Source organism: Strongylocentrotus purpuratus, unplaced genomic scaffold (genome assembly GCF_000002235.5).
Source record: "Strongylocentrotus purpuratus isolate Spur 01 unplaced genomic scaffold, Spur_5.0 spur5_scaffold_7, whole genome shotgun sequence".
NCBI classification, from domain to species: Eukaryota; Metazoa; Echinodermata; class Echinoidea; order Camarodonta; family Strongylocentrotidae; genus Strongylocentrotus; species Strongylocentrotus purpuratus.
The window spans coordinates 15095798-15114850 of record NW_022145613.1 but is presented as its reverse complement, the minus strand read 5'-3'; the positions used below and the strand labels follow the sequence as shown (position 1 = coordinate 15114850).

The following is a 19053-nucleotide window of genomic DNA, read 5'->3' as shown; positions in this document are numbered from 1 at the left end:
CTGTTCAAAAAAGAATTGTTGTTGTTGCTCCTCTTTCAGTGCTTTTTTCTTCTAATTTGATGGTGAATTTCTTTTCTTTTTCTAAAAGAGATCTTTCCTTTTCAGCTTTTTGTCAGCCCGGCTATGTGAAATTGCTGTGATGGAAGGCATTGTTCTTTTTAAACCAATGTGTGTCAAGCAATGCAGAGCAAAATCATCCCCTTAAAAAAAATCTAAACTCTACTCGTACAGTATCAATAAACGAAATAAGATAGTGTTCACCTTTCACTCTATCAAATTTTCAGGGGGGGGGGGGGGCTTTAGAAGGTAAAATGTTTCTCCATGGGCAATTATATATATATATATATATATATATATATATCATCACAATATTTCAGTGATAAGTAGAGAAGGAAGATGTTTCTCTGTGTATGAAAAGGAGAAGAAACAATTTCCTCTAACTTCCGAGAAAATTCAGGGTATTTAACTGCAATACAGAATTTTTGATGAGAGTGAACTTTTCTATGAAGTAGCAGCTGTCTCTAGTATATTTTGCAAGAGGAAAAATTGATTTACTAAAGTGAAGATCGTACTTCTTTTAGAAATAAACCTAAAACTCGTCATGAGATGTTTGTAAGATTATTATCTCCTTGTCTGTTCATCTACCTTAAAGTATATTTTGATACTCTATTTGTGAATTAAACACATTCTAAAAACATGTCAGATTGTATGTTTGTACCCAAAACACCACTGTAACATCACTCATACATCCACTTGTATACTTCACAAACATTAGCTTCACCCCTTCCATTGTGCAGATTAACTAGCAAGAGCAATTTCTGCACTCCGACGCTTAGGTTATGTGCATCCTGCAATCTTGTTAAACAGCCGGTTGAAGTATGATCCACCGTGCTGAACTCATCCTAAGGGCTTTTTAGAGAATGGCAACGTTTTATTTTTTATCTTTTTTGAACGAGGCAAATGTGGCATCATTTTCCGGCCTTGCCCCTAACAGTTACCTCCCTCCCCTTCCCTGCCCCCTCCTCATTTCCCATACTCATTATTATGATTTTATTCCTACCCTTCATGCCTTCCATCTGTCCTCCGACCCCCTGTCGAATCCCCTTTTGATCACTTTCACTAGCACATGCTTATGCGGCCCGGCTTCGGCAACTAAGGCACCTTATTACCAGCACAATGTGGCACCAAAAACTAGCAAAACGGAAATGCAAAGGAACGAGTTTCCACTCCCCTTTAATTCTTTCTCCTCCCCAAGTTTTGTCTCATCAATCCCAAGTTTTAATTATTGCAAGGCGGCCCTGACGTCATCTTTTTATCATTTGCATTCCGACGATTGACCACCGATTTTCCATCTCTCAGTCGAAGAGGATGAAGTGCTTGAAGAAGGAGAAGGTACAATGCTTTCAAAGTGATTTCTTAATGTGATGGTGGAGAAATAGTCAGACAAATGCCTTACAGACTGATATACAAGTTATCATAAGGTCCATATTTAGTTTCACATTCCTGTAGAATGACATCTTTTGCATTAATTGTGCTGGCTAAAAACAGTTTCAAAGTCTTGTTTTTTGGTATGAACAAGGAATTTGTGTGAAAACAATTTGCAGCCTATATGGATTCAAATGCTAGTTATATAACTGACTTTCGGGGTGGTTTAATAGTATTAGAAGTTTACTGCTCACAAAAATATTAGTTATTAGTTTTGAGAGACTCATAAATACTTCTATATGGCAAGTAAAGTGAATGTGTATCACCTTTTCGGGTAACTAGTTAATGCAGATAAAAGGTCATGAGTCACAGAAGCTCTGTGACCATTTTTGAAATACATGTTTCTTAGTATGGGTCATAAATGCAAAATGTTGAAGAATCTCAATATTTATACTTGAAATGAAGTCACACTTTGATCAAAACTCCAGTAGCGGAAATAATGCATATGATGAGCTTTTAATACAGGTAGGTGAAAAGCAACTATTCTCCACCACCATGTTTAAAGTAATTATACTATTAAAGTCATTCCAGAAGACCATACAAATTATGGTCGTCTAATGGTTTTTACCTCGGAAGAAATGTGAAATCAGATAATTGTCCCCAAAGTATCAAAACAAAAGAATGACAGAATATGACGCAATGAAAAACAAACTTGGTGAGTAATGTGCCTGTTGTGTCAAGGGTTCAGGGTATAGTGACGCTGATGTTCCATTAAAAGTGCAGCTTTCGCAGACATTGTAGATTTTCTAGACCATATAGTTTGAAGTTGAGGGGAAAAAAACCCCAGTGATTTTCAGGATTTTATTGCAGTTGTAAAGCGTAGTTTGGTAAATATTGAAGATACAATCCAATACCTTTGTGTCTACATGTATATGTTTACTGCTTGGACTGATAAAGTCTTTGGAATATATATAAGTCATGAAAGGAACCTTTCATTCATTTTGTTAATTTACACTGTTTCATTCAATCTCATAGCTGATATATGTACATTTTCTATAAAACTGAAAATGTCTTTAATGGGTTAGAAAAGAAACCCATCTTCAGTATAAAAGTACCTTTGAAAGGGTTCTTCAACCTCAAAGGTCTATTAAATGGAAAAATAGAAGCAGGAAGGTTTTGGTATGTGCTTTAATGCTTGAACAGGATGACTTACGATTACTTTTATTGTCCAAGATTTGAATGAGGTATTGGATTGTAGAATCGGATGAGATTAGCTTCATAAACTGTACATCATGTCATATTCCATACCTGTGTCTTTCCATTCATTCATACATGTTCATTGTCCGTAGAAATTTTTCTTTTATCCAACATCCATACCATTTACCACACATCGGTTCATATCATTGTTACATCCATATACATCAATTATTCATAAACATCGACTATCCATACTCGTATTTCATCAGATGCAGTTCAACCTAAATGTTAGTGTGTTAGTTAAATGTCTCAGTAAATCTGTAGTAAAAAAAAGTACCATTTTATTAGTTATTTGAAGTGGAAATCAATTATTGTGGTCTATTTGTAAAAATCTGTTTTCAGTTTCGTCATCATATTTAAACTCAGAAAGATATATGTATTCAAGTTATCTTTTTCTCCTTACTCTAATATCTTCATTGTTTGATCAATATAAGATCATCGTACGTTCAGATTATTTTAAGTTCAATTATTGTTTATTTAGTTTGATATTTTACTCTTCAAGTAACAAAGAAAAGTAGAGTAGTTTTTGCACCAGCACATAAACACATACATTTTCTCCTTACTCTTTCCTTGTTAAACTTCAATTTCTTGTCTTCTATTTCATGACTACTTCATCACTCCTTTCATTGCACTTTATGTGTTACGAATCCTTTATTATGAAGGCTCAGAATATTCAAATAGAATAGTGATAAACATTTCCACTGGCAAGCAAGTAGTTTAACACTTCAGGATACCTTCAGCAAATCAGAGCTATTTCACATGACTTCATAGGTAACTTTATGAGAAGATCCATGCAAACACTTGGATATTTTAACTTTTGTTTTTGAAGTCATCTTTTTAAAACCATAAATGTCCTAAACTTAAGTCTGACTGGTGTTAGTATGTTGTTACTTTACAAACGAATTTAAGACCATATTACATTACCCAAATAAAGTTAGGGTCATCTGATATTGTAGGTAAAGTTAATAGTTCCTAAATTTCTATTAAGAGAAGATACAATAGTAATTAAATCCATGACTTTACATCCATTGCTTAGTAACAAAGTTGGAACGATTATAATTTAAAGACATTTTAAGGAATTAGTTGTTGGTAGAAAAGTATGAACAGAAATTTTGAAAATTCTATTTTCTTAGACTTTATAGAAACTTTTGTAGTTCTTTATCTTAATTATAAACTTTTGCAGGAAAAAAAGATAACTATATTTTTGTAGATTTTTTTGTGATGATAATTTTCTTTATCATGCAACTCAAAATGATAACTTTAGGTGTCAGTGCCTCTTTCAAATGCCTTTTGTTAATAATATAAGAGAAATCTAGAAATGAGTAAGAATTTGATAAGGACCATTAAGATTAAGATTGTTTTGAAAAGATCATTTTAGAATAGACTCAACGATAATTCAGAAACTGGGCAATGGCATTATCAGATAGGATTCACTTCTCTTCCCATCCAACCCATTTCACCTTCCTCTCTCCATCCAACTCATCTCAATTTCTTCTGAACAATTCTACTTTGGATTGTGGCTAAACCCTCCACCCATCTTCATCCCTGCACTCTTACTTCACTTTCACTCGCACCAAGAAAAAAAAGAAAAAGAAAAAATCAAAATTTCAAGATTTTTATTCTTGATGACCTCTTTTCTTCAAGTCTCACTTTCCCCCCTCTATAAAGTGCAAGCCGACTGACCGCCGAGTTCCTGTCTCTTTCTCTTTCTCTCCACCACCCCCTTCCCCAATACTGGCCCCGCCCTTACTCCGCCCTTACTCCGCCCTTTGATGCATCGATCCACCCAACACTTAACCACCACCACCACCACCCTGCCTGCAGGCAAAAGCAGAGGTATATGGATTGTTGTCTTGGATCACAACAGCACCCTCAGTAGGGTGTTCTTTGCCAGTTGATGATCTATTTGCACTTTTCAGTAGTTATTATTTTATTCGAGGCAAGGAGCAATGTAAGAAATATCTTGATTTTATTTCCATATATGACAAACATGAAATAAGTCTGGGTGGAATTAGGTTAATAGACCCAATATAAATTTGCTGAATTTATTTTGTAATATAATTCATTTCATAATGAGCTATATATTTCTGATTGCGTTTAATATATTTAAGTCACAGTTTCAAAATTTGATATGTTGCTTCTCAATTTTCCTAAATTTATAAGGTTGTGACTTGAGATACAATATTTACATTTTGGATCATCATTTTTGTATCTTGAAAACAATTTTGAAGTATTATAAAGGAACTATGAATACATGTCCAACGATATTTCAATAAATCTATTTAAGTCCAAGAGTGTAAGTTTGGGTATTATTAAAAGTATTGCACCTTGCTCAAAGACAATAAAAACTACTGAAAATGTGCCTGTGTATGTTCAAAACAATGATCTTGAATTTACCAACCCTCAATTTTTAGCTATTTCTGCTAGTATGAATAATAGTGACCGTTATCCTTCACGAATTGGAAATTTTTCCTTTTTTATTTTGAAACCTTTCCTTATCAAGAAAGTTTATATGCTTCATGATACAAGAGTTAAATGTTGGTGGCTTATCAAATGGGAGAGGCAGGTCAAACCATGGCTTTTTATCCAAAAAAATTGCATCTGGTCGATTAACATGTCTTGACTTCCAATCATCGTGGATCGAGTTCGCTGCATAAGGATAATTTCCGTTGCATCTACCATAGTTGAAAAGTTTGAAGATAGTGAAAAGAGGCATATTAAAGGGCCAAATGCATCTCTTTGTTAAAAAGCCGTTTTTTTTACATGTCTCCAAATTTTGCTGAGCTACCTGATGATTTTTCCCTTGCTTCAATGACTATTTTAAGCATGCTCAACCCAGCTGAAAAACAGGATGAATTTTCCGTCTTTGAAAGCACTCAAGTGGCACTTTTGCACTGAAAATTTTGGGCTGATAATTAAAATTTTACTTTCCCCATCTCCCTTTTCCCCTCATTTGACTTTGGCGTCTTTGGGAAATGCAAGTTTTGCTCGGGTTTTCACTTTAAAATGCTTTTTCAATTAATTTTGTTCTAGTCATAATCTTCTTGCAAATTAAGTTATGCAAATTGATGCTAGAATGAGTTGGACTGTTGAGTGTGTTTACAATAGAGATTGAAGTGAATGGAATCAGTCATCCTCTTGATGAACTATATATCTTAGAAAGAATATATGCATTTATATATTTTTTTTGTTAGATATGCATTACTTAATAACATACAGACATGATTACTCAATATCTTGTCAGTATCAGCATATTGTCTTACATATCAAAAGTAATATGCACACATGCCGCTATTGGCATAGAGAAAAAACAAAATTTCCCCTTTTTTTTTGCAAAATGTATATCACAGAACAGTGTTTTGAGAAGTTTCCCTGACCTAGAAATGTGTGCTGAGAGATAATGTTACACTTTCAACCCTATCACAATCACAATTCATTCATTTCGAACATAAATCCTAATTCCTTTATTTGTTTTAAAATAGGCTACTTCAATTCCTTTCAGAGGGTCACTATAACAGGATGAAATTTGTATTTTCCATTTTCATTTATTATATTGAAATTTCTTGAATACTCGTAGGATTTACAATATATATTTTAAAACTTCTTATAGCCTAGACAACATAATTGAATTCATTGCTGATGGATAAGCATCTAAACATACATTAGGGGTTTGACAAATTAAGATATATATTACCAAGTCCTAAGTAAACAATGTTTGCATTATTATCCCCCCCCCCCCCCAAAAAAAAAAAAAAAAAAAAAAAAAAAAAAAATATATATATATATATATATATATATAATTATATCTAGGGCAACATTCTTCACCAATAGTACATGTATTAAATGTTAATAAGAATAATTTCATATACAATGACATGTTCAGATAGTGCTGAAAATATCACACAAACTCTTTTAAACCCAAACATGATTTTATATCGAGTGTCTTTCAAATATAGCATGTTCAGAAACATATATTTCTAAATATATAATGGGATTTCCACTAAGGACTAATGAAAATGTTTGAAATATATTCTAGCATGTGTTTTGATATTTCACAATTTCTGGAATATTTGTTGATAAAAAACTGATATTGGATAGTTCATGTCAGTTTTGAACCATCAACATTTTTATCGGTTTAATTCTTTACCCCTCTCATGTTGGATGGGAATTTGAACACCTTGTTATATGTGAAGTAGAAGTGGGGGTGAAAAAATGTCTATTCAGTCATACTCAAATAGTGTTAACTTATTGCTAAGTAAGTGTCAATAGTGCAAGTAATGATGAAAAAGAAGACTTGCTCCATCTAGACATGTGTGATCTTCCTATAAGAATCAAGTGACTACGCATGAAAATAGTTTGAGAAATGCAAGAAACATTCCTCCCAACAGGAACTTGATCCTACTGAAAAAGAAAAATCATATATATCAGAATTTAGGGATACCAGTAAATAAAAATAATAATACAAATAATGTTAGGCTTGTATATAGCCCACAATATTGTTGTCATCTTTATGTGATTAACAAATAGCAAAATAACAAACCTTTATCTTTTATAACATTTGAAATAGCTACAGTAACTTAATTACATCAGTTAAGAAAGTATGGCAACTAAATGGTGACACCAATAGTGGTTAAATCAAACACTTGCAAGAATCTTATAAAAAATGAGCTACATTTAACAAATTCAGTCTGTGTTTTCAAAAGTACGTACACGTCTAATATTCGCTGTATACTACTTATGGTGCCAGCTTTTAAAATAGCCTCAATGCTTTCAAATGCTCTCCATTTTCTCTGTGCAATATAAGTTGGTCCCTTGTAGATTTGACCTCTAACCCACAACGCGATACAACTCTCTTACCTTAACCATACCAAAACTAGAAGAAAAAAACAATCATAACTTGTTTGGGAAAAAAAGCTTTATGAATATGTTTTTTTATGTGTACTGTTTAATCAAATATAACCAAACTAAGTTTTGGATTTATCAACATGTAACTTGTTTTTTAGGTGTTGAGTTAATTACAAAAAGAGAGATAGCTTCAACATTGTTTTTCTTTTGGTTATATGTACATTTCTCTATCTGGGCAAGGCCAAGCTATTTTGACCCATGCATTACCGACTTCACCTAAGATTTCAGTATATCTGATGACTGTATCAAGCCGATAGCTCTTACCAAAGCTTGAATCAAACAAAATATTTTAAAAAATTCTATGTTCACATTTCAATGATACAACTCAATGATACTCAGTAACATGGGAGACATACCTTGGTCTTACCAATTTTTAGTATTTTACTTCTGTGATCTTATATTATGTTAGAGTGTCCGTTCTACATTTTTTCTTTGTTTCAATCTTTGTTTGTGTGCACACATGCAATAAAATTGAAACTTACATTTTGTGAATTCCAATTTTCCACTTTACAGAGAAAGCACAGAGTGATGAACTTGACTTCAGGGCCCTTCTCAAGCACAGGTGAGGATAAACAAAAACAACAACAACTACAATAACAAAATTATATACTAGTTCTGACAATTTTGACGATCGCCAACTCATTGCATCCATTTATTTTCCCGGTTAGTGAATAGTCATCAAATAGCTATTTGAAAAGAAAGTTGTTTATTTTAAATGTTCATGTTAACCAAATTGCCAGCTTATTCACGCTCGCAGACAAGCCCGCACTTGATTTTGACTGATTGCAACAGCTCACCTTCTTCGTTATGTGAGCAAGACTTACAGGCACGGTATTCTACCGACTATACTTCAGATTTACGTTTACTGCCATCTGCTCCTCACAATGTCCCAATGTCTCGACAGCTATGACCCACAATGCATCGCAATCAGTTCGTGCAGGTGATGATGCTTGGGTACAGGAACCGGAAATGGCTCTATTTATGCTGTCACCAAAAGATGGTGCAAGTGAAAATATATTACAGCAGGGGTAGGGGTGTTGGTTATATACCTGTTTCTTTGGAGCATATTTTTTTTCTCACTCATTTTGTTCTTTTGATCTGTGTACATACACATTTGTATACTTTCTGTGGTATTTTGTTTATTCTAACAAACTGCGTATCATCATAATCTTAAAGCTCATAGTGCCATTATTGTAGTTGGATAATTTCATCTTCAATCAATTTAAAAATCTTGTTGCTCAAAACTCTTCTGGGTTCTTCTAAATGATTTTAAAAATATCTCGTATTGGAATATTTTGATTGATTTGTACTTGTAGTAATATATACAGGTACATAGCATTGCACAAAAATATGTTTTCAAGGTTCAATAATTTTTTTTTAGGTAATTTTTTATTTTTATTTTTTTCCCATACAGGTATACATGTCTAGTTATTTACTTTGGTAGACATGGGCATGCCTTCTAATGGATATGTGTGCACATTTTTAAATTTAGATATATAATACTTCTTTCTTTGATCTGACATTCTGTAGGGAGGTGGACAGGAGGGAATCCAAGATGGTGGAACCTGACTGGGGTGACTTGAAAGAAACTCCTGGAATGAAAGCTAAGGTAAACACCTTCTTATCCCTGTATGGTCAATAAATTATCGGTACTTTAAACCACACCTGTACACCTTAATACTTCATCCATGCTGCCAGAGTTGCCCCCAAACTGACCAATGATAGACACATTATTGGCCATAGGGGGTGGGTGGTGTAAGCTTTTCTCCTATTTTGTAGTTCCTTTTGTAATTACTCATTATTCCTAACTATCATTTGAAGTGTCCACACTTGTACAAGCTTTGCATTTAAGTGGACCCCTCTGTTTCCAATATGTATTCCTAAATTGCTGTAAATGTTTATAATTGATTTGTAATGTTTTGTTGGAAACATAAATAAATTTAAATTGAAGCTGTATAATGTAGGAAATGGACCACAGAGCCATTTTGGCTGGAGCTGTGTCATACATAGAACAAACTTAATTGTTCCTAACTATTTGTTTAGGTTTGTCAGCTAGCACCATGAAAAACACAATTAGAACCCAAGGGTGCCATTTTCATTATCATTCATTCATTAATTATTTTATTTAAATTTGTATTTCTCGTCTTCATCCTACAGGCTGTCCAGATCATCATGCCCTTGAAGGATGTCAAGGTCAACGAGAAGGAAGGTCGTATGAAGCTCACGTGCGAGGCCAAGTTTGAGGGCAGCAAACCCAAGTGGTTCAAAGACGGCAAGGAGATTGCCCCGGGCAAGAAGTGCCGCATGAAGGCAGCCAAGGGGGAGATCGAGCTGACCGTCTTCGACATCGGACCAGGCGACAAGGGAGAGTACAAGGTCAAGTTCGACGACGGGACCGAATCCAAATGCAAAGTGACGATCGATAGTAAGTATGAGTGCATTGCTCTGGGGTTTGGCCATCCAAATTTCTCTCTCTACCGTCTAAGTTTTGTCTAAGTTTCAATGGCTGGACCCTCACGCTCAGTACACTCACACTTTAAGTATACTTTCGAGTCAAATTGTGAATTTGGCTTTAATACAACGCAACCTCAGTGGGACATCATACCAGTTCCATGGTCACTACGAGGGAATTGAGTTACAAAAAAAAATTACTTCTTTCACAGTTGACCTCAGTTTCCTTACTCCGATCTAAGGAGAGCTTCACTTGGTAACGGTCCAAAGAAATAACAAACAAATCTTCACTTGTGTGGGGAGAACTCCAAATTTTTCATGAGCTGCAACTGAATAATGAACTATTGATTCAATTTTCTTGAATTTTTTATCGGGTTTTGGGCATGCTCAAAGCTCGAAAGGGCTTGAATTTATTTTACATTCCAGAGCACACAGCAAAATGCAATCTGAATCATATAAAAACACATCTATTAATTCCAACTACACCATCGAGAAGAAAACTACAGCCTGGGATTATAGAGGGATTTCCGGTTTAGGTCGTCATCCTGGAATGCTTTTATTCCTCTTGTCTTTCATTTACCGCCTTGCCTACCTAAGAGTTTGCAAGAGGAATGCAATATGCTCATTCAATATGGTACTATTGTTTTGATGTTGATTGTGATATTTTCATACATGTTGCCAATTCAACTGCATTTTAATTGGAAGAACAATGATACATTATACATATTCATTCCTACAGTTTGTTTAATTGAACATTTATTTATGTTTTTCGGGCGAATAGGCAGCTTAAGTTCACAGTACATTCTAAGCGATAGATTTGATTAAGATTAGTAGTTTGTCAATTATTTATTTATTTATTTATTTCTGATATTTAGACAGGGTGACTTATTATTACCAATGTTGCTGGTCATCTTGTCTCATGCTTGTTATGAAGAGATAATTTCTTTTAATGCAAACTGATTTTGAACTGTTTTTTATGACTTTTTGAATATTTTCCTTTACTTTTGTAATAATATATTTTATTGATAACTTCTAAAGATAATTGATTCCTTATTTTATTAATAACTTCTAAAGATAATTGATCCTTATTTTATTAATAACTTCTAAAGATAATTGATTCCTTATTTTATTAATAACTTCTAAAGATAATTGATCCTTATTTCATTAATAACTTCTAAAGATAATTGATCCTTATTTGATTAATAACTTCTAAAGATAATCGTTTCCTTTTAAAAGTTGAATAATATATTTTCAAATAATATATTTCTTTAATTGAATGATATATTTTTCTCCTAATTTTTAACAGCTCTTTTTTTTCTTCATATGTATGAATAATCACTTCTAAAGCTTACAATTTCTAAAGCATATGTTCACTTTCTTTATGACATCATTAATATTCTTCACCAATATCCACTCTTTGCTCCAGAAAAAGAAAGTGTGCAAATGTAGAAGTAGTTTGATTAGATAAATATATACTACATTAAGTAGCAGTAATTGAAGTATGCGTAGCCATTGAGATACAGGTTTTTTTTTTTAAATCAATTAATAACAACCATTGCTTAGTAGTTTTTTTTAAAGCTTATTTTGATACTTATAACCTATCATTAGCATGCATGTTGAAATAGAATCAATTCTTTGATCAAATATTATTCAAAAACATATCCTTTATTTTTATTTTACAAGTTACTTCACATTTTGAATTATTTTCTAGAATCGAAATTCATCTCATGCCAAACTGTATCATTCTTACTCACAGCCTAGTACATTAGTACACATACATCAAAGTATGTATTCAAGTCATTAAGCAGTGCACATTTAGATTCCATCAAATATTGTATAGTAGTAGTCTACATGTAGTCTGTCATGTGTTTTAGTATCAGAAGCATGTCTGCGAACCTGTCACTCTATATCTTTGTGTCATCTATTAACCAAACCAGTACATACTAATCTAATAATTCAACACAGACTAAGGCCTAGAGCAATTTAAAATGTTCATCCAAAAAAAATTACAGAGGGAACACAGTGTTTTGTTGGGACTTATTGTAGGGAAAGGATATCAGTGATAACAGTTGGACTAGTGTCGGATTTCAATTTATCTTTGGTTGAAATGGTTTCTTTTGGAAAGTCTGATGTAGTCCAGACATTTAAAAAAATATTATACAGTATGATTCGAGTCGAGTGAATTTCCTCAATAATTAGATTCATACAGTCTAAGCAATACATTAAAGACTTTTGCTTCCTTATCAAGTCCACAAGCAGGGAATTCAGGAAGCATAACAAATATTGTTCTCTTTGAATGTGTGGAGAAGATTTGTATACAAATATTTATTTCACATAATACCAATATTATTTCAAATTTTCTCTTTAGGGGGTGGGGATGTGTTTTTGTAACAACAGCTACACAATAACTTATCTTACTCTGCATTTGTTACAAAGATTATTAATGAGTATACAGGCATGGTAATAACAATATCACATATCCTCTCTAGCACGACTGCATGTGAATCACATCACTATTTAACGATAATTCATAATTTCATATATCATTCTACCTATTCAATTTATTCTATTAAGTTAGAGGGATACATCTGTTGTATGAGGGGCACCAGGCCTTACCATTTGTCCATAAAAAAAATTATGGATACAAAGTATCACTCAATATTTTCTGAGAAGAAACAGAAAGCTAAGGAAATATTAGAGCTCTAAATTAATATTGAAAGTAATTTGCATAGTCCTCAATGCATATTAAAAAGGGGATATAAACCGAGACTTTATATCAAATTTACTACAAAGTGACAATGTTTTTGTTGAAGTCACTTTGTTTGATTCTATTTCATTGCTCAAAAAGTAGGTTGAAACAAATGAACTGTATAAACCTTTTCCCCCCTACTGTGATAAAAAAAATTCCTGAAAACAGATAATAATATAACACGAGAATCTTCTAATATTCTCTGTTCAAAAGAATCTTTTAATATTGATTTTCACTACAGTATTTCAAAACTCTCAACTCCTTCAGTTAGGGCTCATTTATTATTTGTTGATTCAAACCACTTGTTGAGATACAGCTCAAAGTCTGTTTTAATTGGATATGTTCTACAATTTGGTAATTGATTCTGTACAGTTCTGACTGTGTGCCAAATGGTGACACCTGTTGTACCCTCTTATAACACGCCCCTCCCTCTGACTTAATACCCCCTCACCCAGCCACAGTCCCCACCAAGTGGGACCCTGGCTGGCCTACCCCTACCCCATCACCCCTTTCCAGTCCTCATTTGTCTTTATTCCGCCTGAACCTATTCAGAGCATGTGTGTTTGGCACAGATGAGTGAGCCGGAGTACAGGAAACTGCAGAAGCAAGGAATCATGCCGCAGGATGGTAGGCTACAAAACAATACACCTAAAACCATGATATGGGACTGAATGAATGCCACCGCCCGCCCTACAATCAGACAATGTACAGATATTGGAAGAAAGTTGCACTTACGGCTGGCTAGATGCCCCACATTTGCAATCACAAAATTCCAGATGCATTATCTGTTTGATGTATGAATAGTAAAAAAAAAAATTGAAATTCTTCAGACTTTTCTTCATCTTTAAAGATGCAAACACCCTTCCTACCTGTTCCATAGAGCATCATTCAGAGACATTTTATATATTGACAATTATACGTTCAGTCGTAATTGCCTTTTCTTCCAAAATCTGTTCTGAGTCGGATCGTAAGGTGGGCAGTGGCTGAAAGGGTTGTGACACATGCTCTGTTTGTCCTACTTTAATATGGTAATTCAGATTTTTTTTTTCCCTTTCAATTTCTTGTCTGGTTTGATCATGTTCATAATATTTACAGTATTCAGTTTATCCTCTCAATGCAAGGTAAATGTTTAAATTCTGTCAATAACAAAATTATTTAAAAAAATTGCCATAGAAGTAATCAAACAAGGTATGTGTCATTAAGCCTTTCTATACTGAGAGTTGACTTGGTTAGGAGACACCAAGTTTAAACCTATCTGTTGCTGAACAAACTATCCAAAGTTTAACGATGCCCTTTTGAACGAATTGGAAATCAATAAACTGGTTCCATTTGAAGAAAAAAAATGTGACTTTCGTTTTTTAATTGCAGTTGTTTTACTCGTACAAAAATCGAAAATTTCTTGAAATTCATTTCATGCAGTGTGTTCAGCAGTCAGAGGGTGAAAACATGTAACTCTCCCATCATGCAATTCTCAGTCATTCAAATCTCCCACCAGTCAGTATGCTCCCCTTTTGCAATGCTAAATGTGTACCGGTATATGTAATTGTCACCACTCCAACCTGAATGCACTGTGCATGGGTCATGCAAGAAGGTATTCCTGGTTATGCAATATGTTCCTGGAATGTACATGTCCCCAATTCGATCTTAAAATGGTACATGTGTGTATGTCCCCAATTCCTTTTTCACATTTTATTCTACAAGAATTTTTTTTTTGCACAAAATATCTCCTTGGATACACCGTTACCTTTACAGCACAACAAAAATCTGCAAGACAAGTACACCAAAGATTGAATAGAGGAAGAGGAATTTTGCAAGTTGCATTTACAAGTGAAATGAGAAGCAAGAAGCACACTAGATATAGGTGCACTTGAACAGGTTCTGGGCGAAAGTTTGTTATAGACTTCATAAGAATATTAAGGATCAAGTTCTGCTTTGGTGGATGTAGATCCAAGGTGTGGTAATTTATATGTGGAAATGAGAGATTTATCTATGATGCTTCTTAGGGAGTCTTCTTCTCTCAGATATTTTCTACTATGTCAAACAAAAATACTAAGGGGTTGATACATGTTTTTTAAAAAGTAAGTCTCTTTTTTAATCCACATTTTTCGTCCATGGGTTTGTGAATAGGGTCCAAGATATCCCATTAAATGTGAATTTAGATTAGGGTTAACCGAAGGAGAAAAAAAACCCAGCCTTTTTGGTACACAAGTTCATGAACATTAGGTCTAATTAGCCAATCTGCATTTCCAAAACAAGAATATATAGGGTATCTTGGTACATGAATGAGGTTGAATTATATTGGTGAAAATGTTTAAAGAATTTTTCATCAAATATATAATACAAAAACGGCTCCTGCTTTTAATACCAAGTTTAATTCATTAAACCTGATTGTAAAAATAGTGATGTTGTTAAAGAGATTCTCTCTGGTATCCTGTACATTTTTTCTTCTTCATGAAACTTAAAACTAGATTTTAAAGATACTTGGCATTGGATAGAAAACAACAGGTTTATATTACAATGTATTAAATAATATAAAATTGCTACCAAAAGGAATAATGCATGGATGAAACTTTAACAAAGAATATAATGAACACAGCATCGTGCAATGTCTTCACTTGCTTCCAAGTGCTAATTGCAAGGAAATGTAATATGTGCTTATGACAAATTTTGATGCAACTAGATTATTGCTGCAGCAAACTGCTATTACAAATGTGAGGTACTTACCAACAGGTAAATGTATGTAATGAGCTTCTGCACTATGCTTTGCTTAAGATACATATTTAGCATGGAAAAGCAATGAAATTTTATAGCATCTCGCAATGGAAATGATCACGTATGAGGTTATCGTCGACAGGTAATGAGCATTCCTACAGTGAAATAATGTTTTTATGATGATACTTTCACATCTTCAGTAAATGATGATTTACAGAAATCATAATACTTAGTGAAAAACATAATAAAAAATGATTTCATTCTTTTTTGGCACAATCTAAATAGTCCTTATTTTGAAAAAAAGGTTACTTTAGCATTTTGTTGATATTGTCTTAAATGCTTGTATATTTATATCTATGGAAGATGTATCTCTCTGTTTAGATTATTGTTTTAAAATATTAGCTAGGATTTGGAAACTTTGAATAGTAAATTTGATTTTCAGCTTGTTAATTGTTTGATATAAGCTTCAAAGGAAAGAAAGATAGAAAAAAAAAGTCAGCTTAAAGAAAAATTACATCAAGGATATTCTGAACCACAAGCCTCATTTGCGTCTGAGGTTCTAAATCCAACTGGTTCCTATTTCCACACACACCACCATTGCTTTTGTCCACAGCTTCCAAGCCGAAGATCGACTTCATCACCTTGATCAAGACCGTTGAGGTGGATGAGGGTGCGGATGCCAAGTACACCGCCGAACTCAGCGGCGACAAGTTTGAGATCACATGGTTCAAGGACGGCAAGAAGATCACCTCCAAGGACATCCCCAAGTTTGAGATCAAGAAGCTCGGCCGCAAGCACTCCCTCGTTGTCAAGAAGGTGACAGCCGAGGACCAGGGAGAGGTCGTTCTCAAGGTCGACAGGCAGGAGTGCTGCGCTGGCCTGCTAGTCAAGGGTGGGTATCCATGAAAGGTTTATGTTTTTATCTTATTTTTTATTTATTTGGCGTATAAAGAGTGACCAGCATCTCAGGATGAGAGGGTCACTTTAACACATAGTAATAACTTGTGCCAGTTATGCTGGAATGCTCCCCAGGGAGTGGAAAATGCGCATTTATTGTGTTTGGATAAGCCTGAATTTGATGACCGGTGTAATAAAATGTGCTGCGCCTAGAAACAAAGTATTAGGCGCTTTATAAATGTGAGCTATTATTATTATTATTATTATACATTATCCATTGTAAAATGATAAATGAGAGATAATACATTACAATGATAAATCAAAAGTACTGCACATTGCAGTCTCTTATGTCAAAACTATTGATTCACTTATGTTTTGAATTTGCAAGAGCATAACATACTGCATAGTTGGACGAAAAATAGAACACAAGAAGGGGAAGAGAGGGGATAGATGTGGATATACAGATGGGCAGGAAGGGAAAGAGAAAGGCAAATAAAAGGAAGATTGAATGGAGGGAGAGGGGAGGGGGAGAGAGAGAGAGAAAGAGAGAGACTAGAAGATGCTTGAAATGGTGAATGCAATATTTATTACTAGAGGAGAGATCTTGTTTAAGAATTCTCTTTTCCAGGTTACCTTCTTTAAAAGTGCTTTATATTTGGTGACGGTGGATGAGCAGATAAATTCCTGATATCTACACGTCTTTTTGTATGTTTTTCGACCTTGTGCGACCCTATATTAATCACCGTCCGTTTTGATTCATGCGTACAAAGTTATCAAAATGAAAATGTTTATTTTTTTCCAGCTAAGCCTAAGTTCCTGCAAGAGTTGAAGGATATCAGCATTGTTGAGAAACGAACTGGAGTCCTGGAATGTGAGATCACCGACACAGAAGCTAAGGTAAAGTACTGAGAGGGCGATCCAACCTTTGTTATAAGTTTATTTATATAAAAGCAAAGATAGGGGGAGAGGGAGAGAAACAGACTGGGAAAAGTTTAAAATAAGTGGGACCATTTAAAGTTTTTAAAGATATCCATAGCTACCAATCATTCCTATTCCTGTTTTGAAGGAAGGATACATAATATTCTTTGGCTTGTAAACTAATGTTGTGAACCCTCAAGTCTTTTTGTTGTTGAAATCTTCTGTGGAAAAAGTAAACAAATAGACTATTCCTAATTTCACCTTGAGAGAATAGATTCCTGATATTTGCTGTGAAAGGTCGACAGGTATGAAAAGTTTGTGCAATGTCAGTTTAATTTTCTTCTTCTCTCCTCATCATTGATCATATTCTTGTTGACCAGGTGGAATGGACCAAGGATGGCAAGCCATTTACCGGCAACGATAATGTCAGACTCGACGTGGAGATGGGCACGAGGAAACTCATCTTCGACAAGGCCGAAGCTGAAAATGCAGGCAAATACACATGCAAGTTTGGCAAGCTGGAATCCACAGGAAGTGTTGCTGTCATCGGTGAGTATACGAAATTCACATCAAATTATCCTTTTATATTTTTATAAAACATGAGCCTCTCCCTCAAAGAAGATAACTGTTTGTCAAAGTCATCTGTAAAATCTTTTCTTCTCTGCATTGTATTTGAAAAGGCTATTCTGAATATTTGAAAACATTGGAGAAAGATGCAGAAGTTATTTGTTTGAATTATGTAATTCATGTAATTTATTGTATCTGTATTTTTCTCTAAAAGGTTCTGTTATTGGTTTTCTTTTTCTTTTTCCAGCTCTTTGAATCAGATGTTAATAGCGCTTTATACATATTTAATTTTATTGATATTATCAAATAATGATGTCAATCATCATTCTGCAAATCCTTTCTGATGTATAGTAGCTTCACAATGTGAAAACTTGTTGGGCATGAATAGTATGAACCAACAGCATCTTAAACATAATCTTCCTTTTATAACCTTTGTCCTTTGACCCTTGACAGAGGCACCCAGTATGTCTGCCAAGCTAGCACCTCAATCAGAGGTCTTCGCTGGTGAGGACTTTGAACTCGTCACCGAGGTCACTGCTCCAGAGGCCGAGGTCTTCTGGTTCAAGGACAATGCCCCTCTGGAATCCTCAGACAAGTTTGAGGTCATCTCCGACGGCAACACCAGGAAGCTGGTCATCCACGATGTCCAGCCGGAGGACAAAGGTCGCTATGCCTGCGCCATGGACGAGGCCAACGCCACCTATTCAACGCTCAAGATCCAAGGTAGGTGCACAGTTTCTGACTCTTTTTTCTTCTTCTTAAAGCACGGAATGGGTCTGCAAAATAAAACACCATCTTCTAAATTTAACTGTATCTTGAAAATGATCAAACATGTATTGCCCTTAATCCAGAAATGTTATACTTCATATTATCTAAGATGGATAGTTTCTTTCAAACTTTTCCGTCCTTGAATGCTTTATTCCATTCCTTTGCCAGTGCATGATGTCTACCTAGAAAATGTACTGTAGTCTAGTATGAAACAAAAATCTATGGTGCATTTTCTACATCTTGTACAAGTAAAAATGTAGATTGATCTCTCTTTTTTTTCATACCTATTTCAAGATATGCAAAATTAGAAAGTTAACAATATTTGGACATAGCTTAGTCAGCACTTTGAGAGAGTAGACTGTATAATTTTCGTATTTGGTTTGTTTCAAGAAAATGAAGGAGTT

At 34.3% G+C, this 19053-nt stretch overlaps 1 protein-coding gene across 2 annotated transcripts in view; it reads left to right on the top strand.

Moving 5' to 3' along the window:
* The window catches only part of LOC754769 (twitchin), a 127369-nt gene that overhangs the window by 37041 nt on the left and 71275 nt on the right, over window positions 1-19053 (top strand). Inside the window, exons 20-28 of one of the 2 annotated variants that reach the window (XM_030973795.1) lie at window positions 4507-4518; window positions 8101-8149; window positions 9118-9196; window positions 9745-10012; window positions 13340-13414; window positions 16113-16391; window positions 17199-17293; window positions 17695-17863; window positions 18335-18604. In XM_030973795.1, the coding sequence (XP_030829655.1) occupies window positions 4507-4518; window positions 8101-8149; window positions 9118-9196; window positions 9745-10012; window positions 13340-13414; window positions 16113-16391; window positions 17199-17293; window positions 17695-17863; window positions 18335-18604 (1296 nt within the window). The remainder of the gene's footprint in view (window positions 1-4506; window positions 4519-8100; window positions 8150-9117; window positions 9197-9744; window positions 10013-13339; window positions 13415-16112; window positions 16392-17198; window positions 17294-17694; window positions 17864-18334; window positions 18605-19053) is intronic. The other variant, XM_030973794.1, reaches the window with a different exon arrangement.